The sequence below is a fragment of the Conger conger genome, unplaced genomic scaffold, assembly GCF_963514075.1.
Source record: "Conger conger unplaced genomic scaffold, fConCon1.1 SCAFFOLD_61, whole genome shotgun sequence".
NCBI classification, from domain to species: Eukaryota; Metazoa; Chordata; class Actinopteri; order Anguilliformes; family Congridae; genus Conger; species Conger conger.
In genome coordinates this window covers 115,001-127,500 of record NW_026890389.1, presented here as the reverse complement: position 1 = coordinate 127,500, position 12,500 = coordinate 115,001, and the positions used below count along the sequence as shown (strand labels likewise).

At 49.4% G+C, this 12,500-nt stretch overlaps 1 protein-coding gene across 1 annotated transcript in view; it reads left to right on the top strand.

Annotated features, from left to right (window-relative positions):
• Positions 1-12,500, top strand: part of LOC133120156 (pyruvate carboxylase, mitochondrial-like) — an 85,909-nt gene that overhangs the window by 34,875 nt on the left and 38,534 nt on the right. Inside the window, 1 exon segment of the mRNA XM_061230229.1 lies at positions 4,493-4,675. Within this exon segment, the coding sequence (XP_061086213.1) occupies positions 4,493-4,675 (183 nt within the window).

Here is a 12,500-nt window from a genome sequence, read left to right as displayed (position 1 = left end):
GAGTTTTGCACGGCACAGAATAGGTTATCGTTATTTCGTGTGATTTCCCATCAGGTCTGCAGACAATATCCCCGTCAAGATGTCCGCCAGAGGGTAAGAGTTATGGGTGATAGAGCGAGGGACTGAGGAGGAGGGATGGAGAGACTGACATACAGGCACTGAGGGGGAGGGATGGAGAGACTGACATACAGGCACTGAGGGGGAGGGATGGAGAGACTGACATAGAAGCACTGAGGGGGAGGGATGGAGAGACTGACATACAGGCACTTAAGTGTTTGGGCATGTCGTAGTGTCCTTAAACGCCGCCCGCTACTGGTCAAGTCTGCTTGTTCAGAACGTTTATTAAGCTGCTTCTGCTAAACAAAATGTGCTGTACGCACAGCCCACAGTTGCACAGATAAGGTCCGAATGAATAATCCCACTTCCATATTTGATTACCAATCAGAACGATAAGATCCACATGCCTGAACCGCATGGGATTACAGGAGATTAGCCGGGACAAAGTCCAGAGCCGGAACCTGGGGGGATGAGATTAGCCTGGATGCTAAATGCTAATTTAATAAATTCACACTACTTTGTGGTTTCGTTTACAACAGCTGCCTCTGTCAGCAGTGGTAATCTGCGGGAAAACTCGGAGCAGTAATTACATATTTGTCTGTTCGTTGGGCTTCCTGTTTAATCTCTTCGTGTAGAGAAGGGCTTTAAATCACTTTTACCGCAGCTCCTGAATAAGCAAGAACTGTTTTTATCTGCAGACCGATGTTAGTTCTAAGAGTGGTAGACCCCAGAGCTGATCTGACAGGGGTTGGGGTTTGCTGAGCGGGTCTGAACCCGGGGATTGTTCCAGTCCTTGTCTCCTTGTTCCTCAATTGACTGACATCAATGGAGGTCTGGAAGGACATTTTAACCAGTTAAATGCTCCTTAAAGGAGCTAGGATCGAGGAGCTAGGAGGCTCCCAAAGGAAACTGAAGAATATGCTTTTCTTCCGGAACGCATGGTGTATAAATGATCCACATCTCCCCACCTGCCACGTCTGTAACTGGCCTGTGGGTCCACCTCTCCCCACCTGCCATGTCTGTAACTGACCTGTGGGTCCACCTCTCCCCACCTGCCACGTCTGTAACTGACCTGTGGGTCCACTTCTCCCCATCTGCCACGTCTGTAACTGACTTGTGGGTCCACCTCTCCCCACCTGCCACGTCTGTAACTGACTTGTGGGTCCACCTCTCCCCACCTGCCACGTCTGTAACTGACCTGTGGGTCCACCTCTCCCCACCTGCCACGTCTGTAACTGACTTGTGGGTCCACCTCTCTCCACCTGCCATGTCTGTAACTGGCCTGTGGGTCCACCTCTCTCCACCTGCCATGTCTGTAACTGGCCTGTGGGTCCACCTCTCTCCACCTGCCATGTCTGTAACTGGCCTGTGGGTCCACCTCTCTCCACCTGCCATGTCTGTAACTGGCCTGTGGATCCACCTCTCCCCACCTGCCATGTCTGTAACTGACCTGTGGGTCCACCTCTCCCCACCTGCCACGTCTGTAACTGACCTGTGGATCCACCTCTCCCCATCTACCACATCTGTAACTGACCTGTGGGTCCACCTCTCCCCATCTGCCACGTCTGTAACTGACCTGTGGGTCCACCTCTCCCCATCTGCCAGGTCTGTAACTGACCTGTGGGTCCACTTCTCCCCATCTGCCACGTCTGTAACTGACCTGTGGGTCCACCTCTCCCCATCTGCCACGTCTGTAACTGACCTGTGGGTCCACCTCCACCACCGTAACCAGATCACCCTCCGTAACCAGATCCCCTTCGGTAACCAGATCACCCTCCGTAACCAGATCCCCTCCGGTAACCAGATCACCCTCCGTAACCAGATCCCCTTCGGTAACCAGAACACCCTCCGTAACCAGATCCCCTTCGGTAACCAGATCACCCTCCGTAACCAGATCCCCTTCGGTAACCAGATCAAGCTCCGTAACCAGATCACCCTCCGTAACCAGATCCCCTTCGGTAACCAGATCACCCTCCGTAACCAGATCCCCTTCGGTAACCAGATCACCCTCCGTAACCAGATCCCCTTCGGTAACCAGATCAAGCTCCGTAACCAGATCACCCTCCGTAACCAGATCCCCTTCGGTAACCAGATCACCCTCCGTAACCAGATCCCCTTCGGTAACCAGATCACCCTCCGTAACCAGATCCCCTCCGGTAACCAGATCACCCTCCGTAACCAGATCCCCTTCGGTAACCAGAACACCCTCCGTAACCAGATCCCCTTCGGTAACCAGATCACCCTCCGTAACCAGATCACCCTCCGTAACCAGATCACCCTCCGTAACCAGATCCCCTTCGGTAACCAGAACACCCTCCGTAACCAGATCCCCTTCGGTAACCAGATCACCCTCCGTAACCAGATCACCCTCCGTAACCAGATCACCCTCCGTAACCAGATCACCCTCCGTAACCAGATCACCCTCCGTAACCAGATCACCCTCCGTAACCAGATCACCCTCCGTAACCAGATCACCCTCCGTAACCAGATCCCCTTCGGTAACCAGATCAAGCTCCAGAAGCACTTACAGCACCATCAACAGCCGTCCTGATTAAGAACTACTGTAACATAATGAGCTCTGCACGTTGTGCTGAATTCAGCCTGATGCCGGCCCATCGCTGAGGCTGAGGTGCTGAATTCAGCCTGATGCCGGCCCATCGCTGAGGCTCAGGTGCTGAATTCAGCCTGATGCCGGCCCATGGCTGAGGCTGAGGTGCTGAATTCAGCCTGATGCCGGCCCATCGCTGAGGCTGAGGTGCTGAATTCAGCCTGATGCCGGCCCATCGCTGAGGCTCAGGTGCTGAATTCAGCCTGATGCCGGCCCATCGCTGAGGCTCAGGTGCTGAATTGTATTAGCGCTCCTCTGAGGGTCATTTGTGTGGAGTAACCGTAATAAGACCGTTTATATTCATGATTCTCTCCTGACTGAACTCATTAATCCCCAGAACATGCAGGAGAGGACTTTTTGCAGACGCATTACAGTAAGAAGCCCACCCTAGTGTCAGTCCGAGGGCTGTGCAGTGTTCTCACAGCAGGGTGGTGGAGGTACACGCCTTCGCTCCATCCCAGCGCTGACACACCTCACACCGCTAATTAACCAATAGCGCTCTTCAGTCTACAACTAATCAACCAATCACTCTCCTCCGTTAACTAATCGACCAGTCAAAGACCTTTAACGGACCGATCAGATCTTTCTGCCTTAAAATGCTACTAGTTGCCAAAAAGACCATTAAAAAGAGAAAAGGTCTTTTTTCTTGTTGGATAAGTGCTCAGCGTGCACAGTGAAAGGGCTCTGGGTTTACAGGAAGCACAGAGCTGTGCTGGGTTAGGGCAGCTGTGCTGGGTTAGGGCAGCTGTGCTGGGTTAGTGTAGTTGTGTTGGGTTATTGTGGATTCAGGTTGAGGGTCTTGTTAGTGTGCTTATGTAAATATGTTGGGTTATTGTGGATTCAGGTTGAGGGTCTTGTTAGTGTGCTTATGTAAATGTGTTGGGTTATTGTGGATTCAGGTTGAGTGTCTTGTTAGTGTGCTTATGTAAATATGTTGGGTTATTGTGGATTCAGGTTGAGGGTCTTGTTAGTGTGCTTATGTAAATATGTTGGGTTATTGTGGATTCAGGTTGAGGGTCTTGTTAGTGTGCTTATGTAAATATGTTGGGTTATTGTGGATTCAGGTTGAGGATCTTGTTAGTGTGCTTATGCAAATATGTTGGGTTATTGTGGATTCAGGTTGAGGGTCTTGTTAGTGTGCTTATGTAAATATGTTGGGTTATTGTGGATTCAGGTTGAGGGTCTTGTTAGTGTGCTTATGTAAATATGTTGGGTTATTGTGGATTCAGGTTGAGGGTCTTGTTAGTGTGCTTATGTAAATGTGTTGGGTTATTGTGGATTCAGGTTGAGGGTCTTGTTAGTGTGCTTATGTAAATATGTTGGGTTATTGTGGATTCAGCTTGAGGGTCTTGTTAGTGTGAAATCCCCAAACCCTCAAACTCTGAAACTCTGAACCACCGGAGTTCTGAAACCCCACAAACACTCGAAACCCCAAACCCTGTAACTCCACGAACTCTCAAACTCCCTCCGATGTCTGGGGTGTGAGGATGAGTGGAGGAGGGAGAATGGGAAAGGGAGAGAGACAGGGAGAGGGGCAGGAGAGAGGGGCAGGAGAGAGGGGCAGGAGAGAGGGGCAGGAGAGAGGGGCAGGAGAGAGGGGCAGGGAGAGAGGCAGGGAGAGAGGCAGGGAGAGAGGCAGGGAGAGAGGCAGGGAGAGAGGCAGGGAGAGAGGCAGGGAGAGAGGCATGAGCAGCATAACGTAGCATCTCCCCCGTACCTGTACCTGTAGAGGGCTATCGCGTGCGTGCGTGCGTGCGTGTGTGCGCGTCTCTGGCAGGGGTGACCCATATGCCCCCCTGTTGACGGCGTTCTCCGCCCTGTGTGCAGGTGTTCCGGAGCGGAGAGGGAATGGGCATCCGGCTGGACAGCGCCTCGGCGTTCCAGGGAGCGCTGATCTCCCCGCACTACGACTCCCTCCTGGTGAAGGTCATCTCCTCCGGGAAGGACCTCCCGGCCGCCGCCGCCAAGATGAGCCGCGCCCTCGCCGAGTTCCGCGTGCGCGGAGTCAAGGTGGGCCTGGTGACCTCACTTCCTGCGCGGTGACCTCACTTCCTGAGCGGTGACCTCACTTCCTCCTCCCGCCGTGCGATCGGAGGAGGAGGTGGGGTTTCTGGGGAGGTGGCCAACTGTCTTGGATCAGATGTGCGTGGGCAAATGCTATAGTTACATTAGCTTCGGCAAATGCTGGTGTTAAGTAGCATGGGTGAATGCTGGTGTTAAGTAGCATGGGTGAATGCTGGTGTTAAGTAGCATGGGTGAATGCTGGTGTTAAGTAGCATGGGTGAATGCTGGTGTTAAGTAGCATGGGTGAATGCTGGTGTTAAGTAGCATGGGTGAATGCTGGTGTTATGGGGATGTGGAGGGGGGAGTGTGGAGGGGGGTGTGTGGAGGGGGGTGTGTGTGAGAGAAACAAAGGGAAAAGAAATGAGTGATGGAATGATAAAAGGTTGGAGACAGGAACGGCAAATAAGTGTGTCTTCCATAGCAACTGTCCCACATCCCATAATCTCTGAGCACCCCCCTTACACCCTGCTTCTCCCTGGCCAGGCCATCTTTAAAAACACTGCTGCAGTTATGTGCACTTACACTGTTATGGCTTTGGATGTGAACTCTGAATTTTCATACATTCAGCTTCAAAGAAAAGGTAGCTTTGGAGTGATCAGCCCCCCCACCCCACAATTATTATCAATTATCAATGTTTATCTGAAAAATGGATTTCATACTTTATCTACATTTATCTGTATATATAACTGTCGAATGTATATGTCGCATGTATACGCATGCATATTGTTTGCAAAATGTGTTTGTTGCGATGACTGTTTTCCTGTGCTATATTTGTTGTTGCACAGATGGAACACGAATGCGTGACTCTAATTCAGTAACAAAGTTTCACTTTATTTCAGTATGCATGAAGACTTCAGCATGTTTGTCACCTAATTACTGCTAGTCCAACTGTCAGTGGAAGTGTAGAGACCTTCATTATCCCTGCTGTGTAGAGAGAGACCTTCATTATCCCCACTGTATAGAGAGAGACCTTCATTATCCCCACTGTGTAGAGAGAGACCTTCATTATCCCTGCTGTGTAGAGAGACCATCATTATCCCCACTGTATAGAGAGACCTTCATTATCCCCGCTGTGTAGAGAGAGACCTTCATTATCCCCGCTCTGTAGAGAGACCTTCATTATCCCCGCTGTGTAGAGAGAGAGAGACCTTCATTATCCCTGCTGTGTAGAGAGAGAGAGACCTTCATTATCCCCGCTGTGTAGCGAGAGACCTTCATTATCCCCGCTGTGTAGAGAGAGAGAGACCTTCATTATCCCTGCTGTGTAGAGAGAGAGAGACCTTCATTATCCCTGCTGTGTAGAGAGAGACCTTCATTATCCCCGCTGTGTAGAGAGACCTTCATTATCCCCGCTGTGTAGAGAGAGAGAGACCTTCATTATCCCCGCTGTGTAGAGAGAGAGAGACCTTCATTATCCCCGCTGTGTAGAGAGAGAGACCTTCATTATCCCTGCTGTGTAGAGAGAGAGACCTTCATTATCCCTGCTGTGTACAGAGAGACCTTCATTATCCCTGCTGTGTAGAGAGAGAGAGACCTTCATTATCCCCGCTGTGTAGAGAGAGAGACCTTCATTATCCCTGCTGTGTAGAGAGAGAGACCTTCATTATCCCTGCTGTGTAGAGAGAGACCTTCATTATCCCTGCTGTGTAGAGAGACCTTCATTATCCCCGCTGTGTAGAGAGACCTTCATTATCCCCGCTGTGTAGAGACCATCATTATCCCTGCTGTGTAGAGAGAGACCTTCATTATCCCCGCTGTGTAGAGAGAGACCTTCATTATCCCTGCTGTGTAGAGAGAGACCTTCATTATCCCTGCTGTGTAGAGAGAGACCTTCATTATCCCTGCTGTGTAGAGAGAGACCTTCATTATCCCTGCTGTGTAGAGAGAGACCTTCATTATCCCCGCTGTGTAGAGAGACCTTCATTATCCCCGCTGTGTAGAGAGAGAGAGACCTTCATTATCCCCGCTGTGTAGAGAGAGAGACCTTCATTATCCCTGCTGTGTAGAGAGAGACCTTCATTATCCCTGCTGTGTAGAGAGACCTTCATTATCCCCGCTGTGTAGAGAGACCTTCATTATCCCTGCTGTGTAGAGAGAGAGACCTTCATTATCCCCGCTGTGTAGAGAGAGACCTTCATTATCCCTGCTGTGTAGAGAGAGACCTTCATTATCCCTGCTGTGTAGAGAGAGACCTTCATTATCCCCGCTGTGTAGAGAGACCTTCATTATCCCTGCTGTGTAGAGAGACCATCATTATCCCTGCTGTGTAGAGACCTTCATTATCCCCGCTGTGTAGAGAGAGACCTTCATTATCCCTGCTGTGTAGAGAGACCATCATTATCCCTGCTGTGTAGAGAGAGACCTTCATTATCCCCGCTGTGTAGAGAGAGACCTTCATTATCCCTGCTGTGTAGAGAGAGACCTTCATTATCCCTGCTGTGTAGAGAGAGACCTTCATTATCCCCGCTGTGTAGAGAGAGACCTTCATTATCCCCGCTGTGTAGAGAGAGACCTTCATTATCCCTGCTGTGTAGAGAGAGACCTTCATTATCCCTGCTGTGTAGAGAGAGACCTTCATTATCCCCACTGTGTAGAGAGAGACCTTCATTATCCCCGCTGTGTAGAGAGAGACCTTCATTATCCCCGCTGTGTAGAGAGAGACCTTCATTATCCCTGCTGTGTACAGAGAGACCTTCATTATCCCTGCTGTGTAGAGAGAGAGAGACCTTCATTATCCCCGCTGTGTGTAGAGAGAGAGACCTTCATTATCCCTGCTGTGTAGAGAGACCTTCATTATCCCCGCTGTGTAGAGAGACCTTCATTATCCCTGCTGTGTAGAGAGAGACCTTCATTATCCCCGCTGTGTAGAGAGAGACCTTCATTATCCCTGCTGTGTAGAGAGACCTTCATTATCCCCGCTGTGTAGAGAGACCATCATTATCCCCACTGTATAGAGAGACCTTCATTATCCCCACTGTATAGAGAGAGACCTTCATTATCCCTGCTGTGTAGAGAGAGAGACCTTCATTATCCCCGCTGTGTAGAGAGAGAGACCTTCATTATCCCTGCTGTGTAGAGAGAGACCATCATTATCCCTGCTGTGTAGAGAGAGACCTTCATTATCCCTGCTGTGTAGAGAGAGAGACCTTCATTATCCCTGCTGTGTAGAGAGACCATCATTATCCCCGCTGTGTAGAGAGACCTTCATTATCCCCGCTGTGTAGAGAGAGAGAGACCTTCATTATCCCTGCTGTGTAGAGAGAGACCTTCATTATCCCCGCTGTGTAGAGAGAGAGACCTTCATTATCCCCGCTGTGTAGAGAGAGAGACCTTCATTATCCCTGCTGTGTAGAGAGAGAGACCTTCATTATCCCTGCTGTGTAGAGAGAGACCTTCATTATCCCCGCTGTGTAGAGAGAGACCTTCATTATCCCTGCTGTGTAGAGAGAGACCTTCATTATCCCTGCTGTGTAGAGAGAGAGACCTTCATTATCCCTGCTGTGTAGAGAGAGACCTTCATTATCCCCGCTGTGTAGAGAGAGACCTTCATTATCCCCGCTGTGTAGAGAGAGAGACCTTCATTATCCCCGCTGTGTAGAGAGAGACCTTCATTATCCCTGCTGTGTAGAGAGAGAGACCTTCATTATCCCCGCTGTGTAGAGAGAGACCTTCATTATCCCCGCTGTGTAGAGAGAGAGAGACCTTCATTATCCCCGCTGTGTAGAGAGAGAGAGACCTTCATTATCCCTGCTGTGTAGAGAGAGACCTTCATTATCCCCGCTGTGTAGAGAGAGACCTTCATTATCCCCGCTGTGTAGAGAGAGAGAGACCTTCATTATCCCTGCTGTGTAGAGAGAGACCTTCATTATCCCTGCTGTGTAGAGACCTTCATTATCCCTGCTGTGTAGAGAGAGACCTTCATTATCCCTGCTGTGTAGAGACCTTCATTATCCCCGCTGTGTAGAGAGAGAGACCTTCATTATCCCTGCTGTGTAGAGAGAGACCTTCATTATCCCTGCTGTGTAGAGAGACCTTCATTATCCCTGCTGTGTAGAGAGAGAGAGACCTTCATTATCCCTGCTGTGTAGAGAGAGACCTTCATTATCCCTGCTGTGTAGAGACCTTCATTATCCCTGCTGTGTAGAGAGGCCTTACACTAAATTTCCCTCTATAAAAGTTCACCCAAACTGTCTGGGCGTGGTAATGACAGACCTTGCCCCCACACATTGTAGTTTGTTACCATAGCTACCTCCATGATATGCACTCATCTTGGGAGACTGAACAAAGCTAGCTAACTTTGGTTATCAGCCATCAATAGCTAAGGTAAGGACGCTGTGATTAACCAATAATATCATCAGGTTGAGATGAAAGCACAACTGTAACTTCCTTATGAAAGCAAACTAACTAGCTAAATGAATATAACCAGAAATAGTCTAATAGTCCTTAAAAGGCACTCTAAGTTAAGTGGGCCTCACATTGTGTTGCCTGTAGGCCAGCGAGAGGAGTGGGTATCCTCGTGTGAGGCACATATTCAATACTTCTTCAATCCCCTCTTGTGCAAACTGCTTATAATAACCTAGACCGGCACCATGTTTCTAACACGCATTTTCATCTTTTCACTTGCCTCAACATATGCTATCAAAAGAGGCAATAATGTTTCTGTCCGACCGTATGAATGATTGAATTCATTAATAATAATATAATTAATTTATCCTGCAAACAATTATTGTCCATTTAGCCGACGGCCAACACCAATATGCCAGGATTAAAAACAAGTTGGAGACATAATATTGGTTTGGTCAGCATAATTAATCATTACGAACACCCTGAACCTTGTACTAATTACTGAAGTTTTAAGTACTTTATGAAGTTAAAATAATTGCTTTTTTGATAGGTAATTACATTTGTATAGTGCTGTTCTAGAGACTCAAACCTCTAAATGAAAAATTCCTCTAATGTTCTGCGTTAAAGTAAATTTGGCAAAAAGCTGCACTGTTCGTGTTTTTCGCGATTCTAGGTCCCGTTTTCTGAAAATGAAAGTGCGTCTTTCTGAGCTGCGTTTAATCACTCACGCACTCGACTGAAAGGAAAGGCTTCATGGTTAAACGCTAAAATGAGGAGGAAAATGTCAACTACTGCGCTGGAAAATGTAGCTGTAACTGTACTGGAAAAGTTATAATTAGAGAGCAGAGTTATTCTGTTATTCTGTTATTCTGTTATTCTGTTATTCTGTTATTCTGTTATTCTGTTATTCTGTTATTCTGTTATTCTTTACACGTGCAGAGCGGAGGCAGAGGACTTGGGTCTGTAATAAGAACAGCATCCACATACAGAGGCAAATGGATGGTTTCTCATGACTACTGAACATAGCAGGTAGAGGCAGATGGATGGTTTCTCATGACTGCTGAACATAGCAGGTAGAGGCAGATGGATGGTTTCTCATGACTACTGAACATAGCAGGTAGAGGCAGATGGATGGTTTCTCATGACTGCTGAACATGGCAGGTAGAGGCAGATGGATGGTTTCTCATGACTGCTGAACATAGCAGGTAGAGGCAGATGGATGGTTTCTCATGACTGCTGAACATAGCAGGTAGAGGCAGCTGGATGGTTTCTCATGACTGCTGAACATAGCAGGTAGAGGCAGATGGATGGTTTCTCATGACTGCTGAACATAGCAGGTAGAGGCAGATGGATGGTTTCTCCCCGGTGGCCTGTCGCAGGTGGGGCAGTGTCAGCGTATTTTCTGCAGGGTTTACAGTTCCAGGTCTCGCCCCTGGCGGTTCCCACACTGGGCACCTGGGCTGGGTCTAAACTTAGAGCTGATAATTCAGCATTCTGTGTTTCATAAGTTCTACATCTCAGAGCACTACAACCTTTCTCTGCTTCATAGAACCTTAATGGTCAGGTACTGCAATACCTATCTCCTTGCTTTTGTTGTGGTCACATAAGAGTGTGAGTGTGAGTGTGAGTGTGAGTGTGAGTGTGAGTGTGAGTGTGAGTGTGAGTGTGAGTGTGAGTGTGAGTGTGAGTGTGAGTGTGAGTGTGAGTGTGAGTGTGAGTGTGCACCCCTGGCTGTGGGAGCTGAAACAGTGCAAGTTAAGCTCAGAGCTCAAAGCTGGGCTTGTGCAGAACTGACACATGAAATATGAGCTGCTCCCCTGTGCTGGAATGTGTCTGCAGGGACCAGGAGGCCGGTTAAACTGTGTCATCAACGCCAGAGACTGAGCAACCCCACACACACACACACACTCTTGTGAGATGGCACAGTGCTATAGGGGGTGCAGTGCTATAGGGTATGAGGGGGTGCAGTGCTGTAGGGTATGAGGGGGTGCAGTGCTGTAGGGTGTGAGGGGGTGCAGTGCTGTAGGGTGTGAGGGGGTGCAGTGCTATAGGGTGTGAGGGGGTGCAGTGCTATAGGGTGTGAGGGGGTGCAGTGCTGTAGGGTGTGAGGGGGTGCAGTGCTGTAGGGTATGAGGGGGTGCAGTGCTGTAGGGTGTGAGGGGGTGCAGTGCTATAGGGTGTGATAAGATGTAGTATAGTGCTGTAGAGATGGTCTAGTGCAGTGCTATAGGGTGTGATGAGATGTAGTATAGTGCTGTAGAGATGGTCTAGTGCAGTGCTATAGGGTATGAGGGGGTGCAGTGCTGTAGGGTGTGAGGGGGTGCAGTGCTGTAGGGTATGAGGGGGTGCAGTGCTATAGGGTGTGATAAGATGTAGTATAGTGCTGTAGAGATGGTCTAGTGCAGTGCTATAGGGTGTGATAAGATGTATAGTGCTGTAGAGATGGTCTAGTGCAGTGCTATAGGGTGTGAGGGGGTGCAGTGCTGTAGGGTGTGAGGGGGTGCAGTGCTGTAGGTTGTGAGGGGGTGCAGTGCTATAGGGTGTGAGGGGGTGCAGTGCTATAGGGTGTGAGGGGGTGCAGTGCTATAGGGTGTGAGGGGGTGCAGTGCTATAGGGTGTGAGGGGGTGCAGTGCTATAGGGTGTGAGGGGGTGCAGTGCTGTAGGGTGTGAGGGGGTGCAGTGCTGTAGGGTATGAGGGGGTGCAGTGCTGTAGGGTATGAGGGGGTGCAGTGCTGTAGGGTGTGAGGGGGTGCAGTGCTATAGGGTGTGAGGGGGTGCAGTGCTGTAGGGTGTGAGGGGGTGCAGTGCTATAGGGTGTGAGGGGGTGCAGTGCTATAGGGTATGAGGGGGTGCAGTGCTATAGGGTGTGAGGGGGTGCAGTGCTGTAGGGTGTGAGGGGGTGCAGTGCTATAGGGTATGAGGGGGTGCAGTGCTGTAGGGTATGAGGGGGTGCAGTGCTGTAGGGTGTGAGGGGGTGGAGTGCTATAGGGTGTGATAAGATGTAGTATAGTGCTGTAGAGATGGTCTAGTGCAGTGCTATAGGGTATGAAGGGGTGCAGTGCTATAGGGTGTGAGGGGGTGCAGTGCTGTAGGGTGTGATAAGATGTAGTACAGTGATGTAGAGATGGTCTAGTGCAGTGCTATAGGGTGTGATAAGATGTATAGTGCTGTAGAGATGGTCTAGTGCAGTGCTATAGGGTGTGATAAGATGTATAGTGCTGTAGAGATGGTCTAGTGCAGTGCTATAGGGTGTGATAAGATGTAGTGTAGTGCTGTAGAGATGGTCTAGTGTAGCGTAATAATTGTTTGCTTCTTGTGCTCTCAGAACGATAAACGAACCTGACAGGAGTAATTAGGCTGTACAAGGTGTTCCACTTGCTCAGTAAACACAGTTCACAGTTTACGTTTCACTGTGGTCTGCAGAAA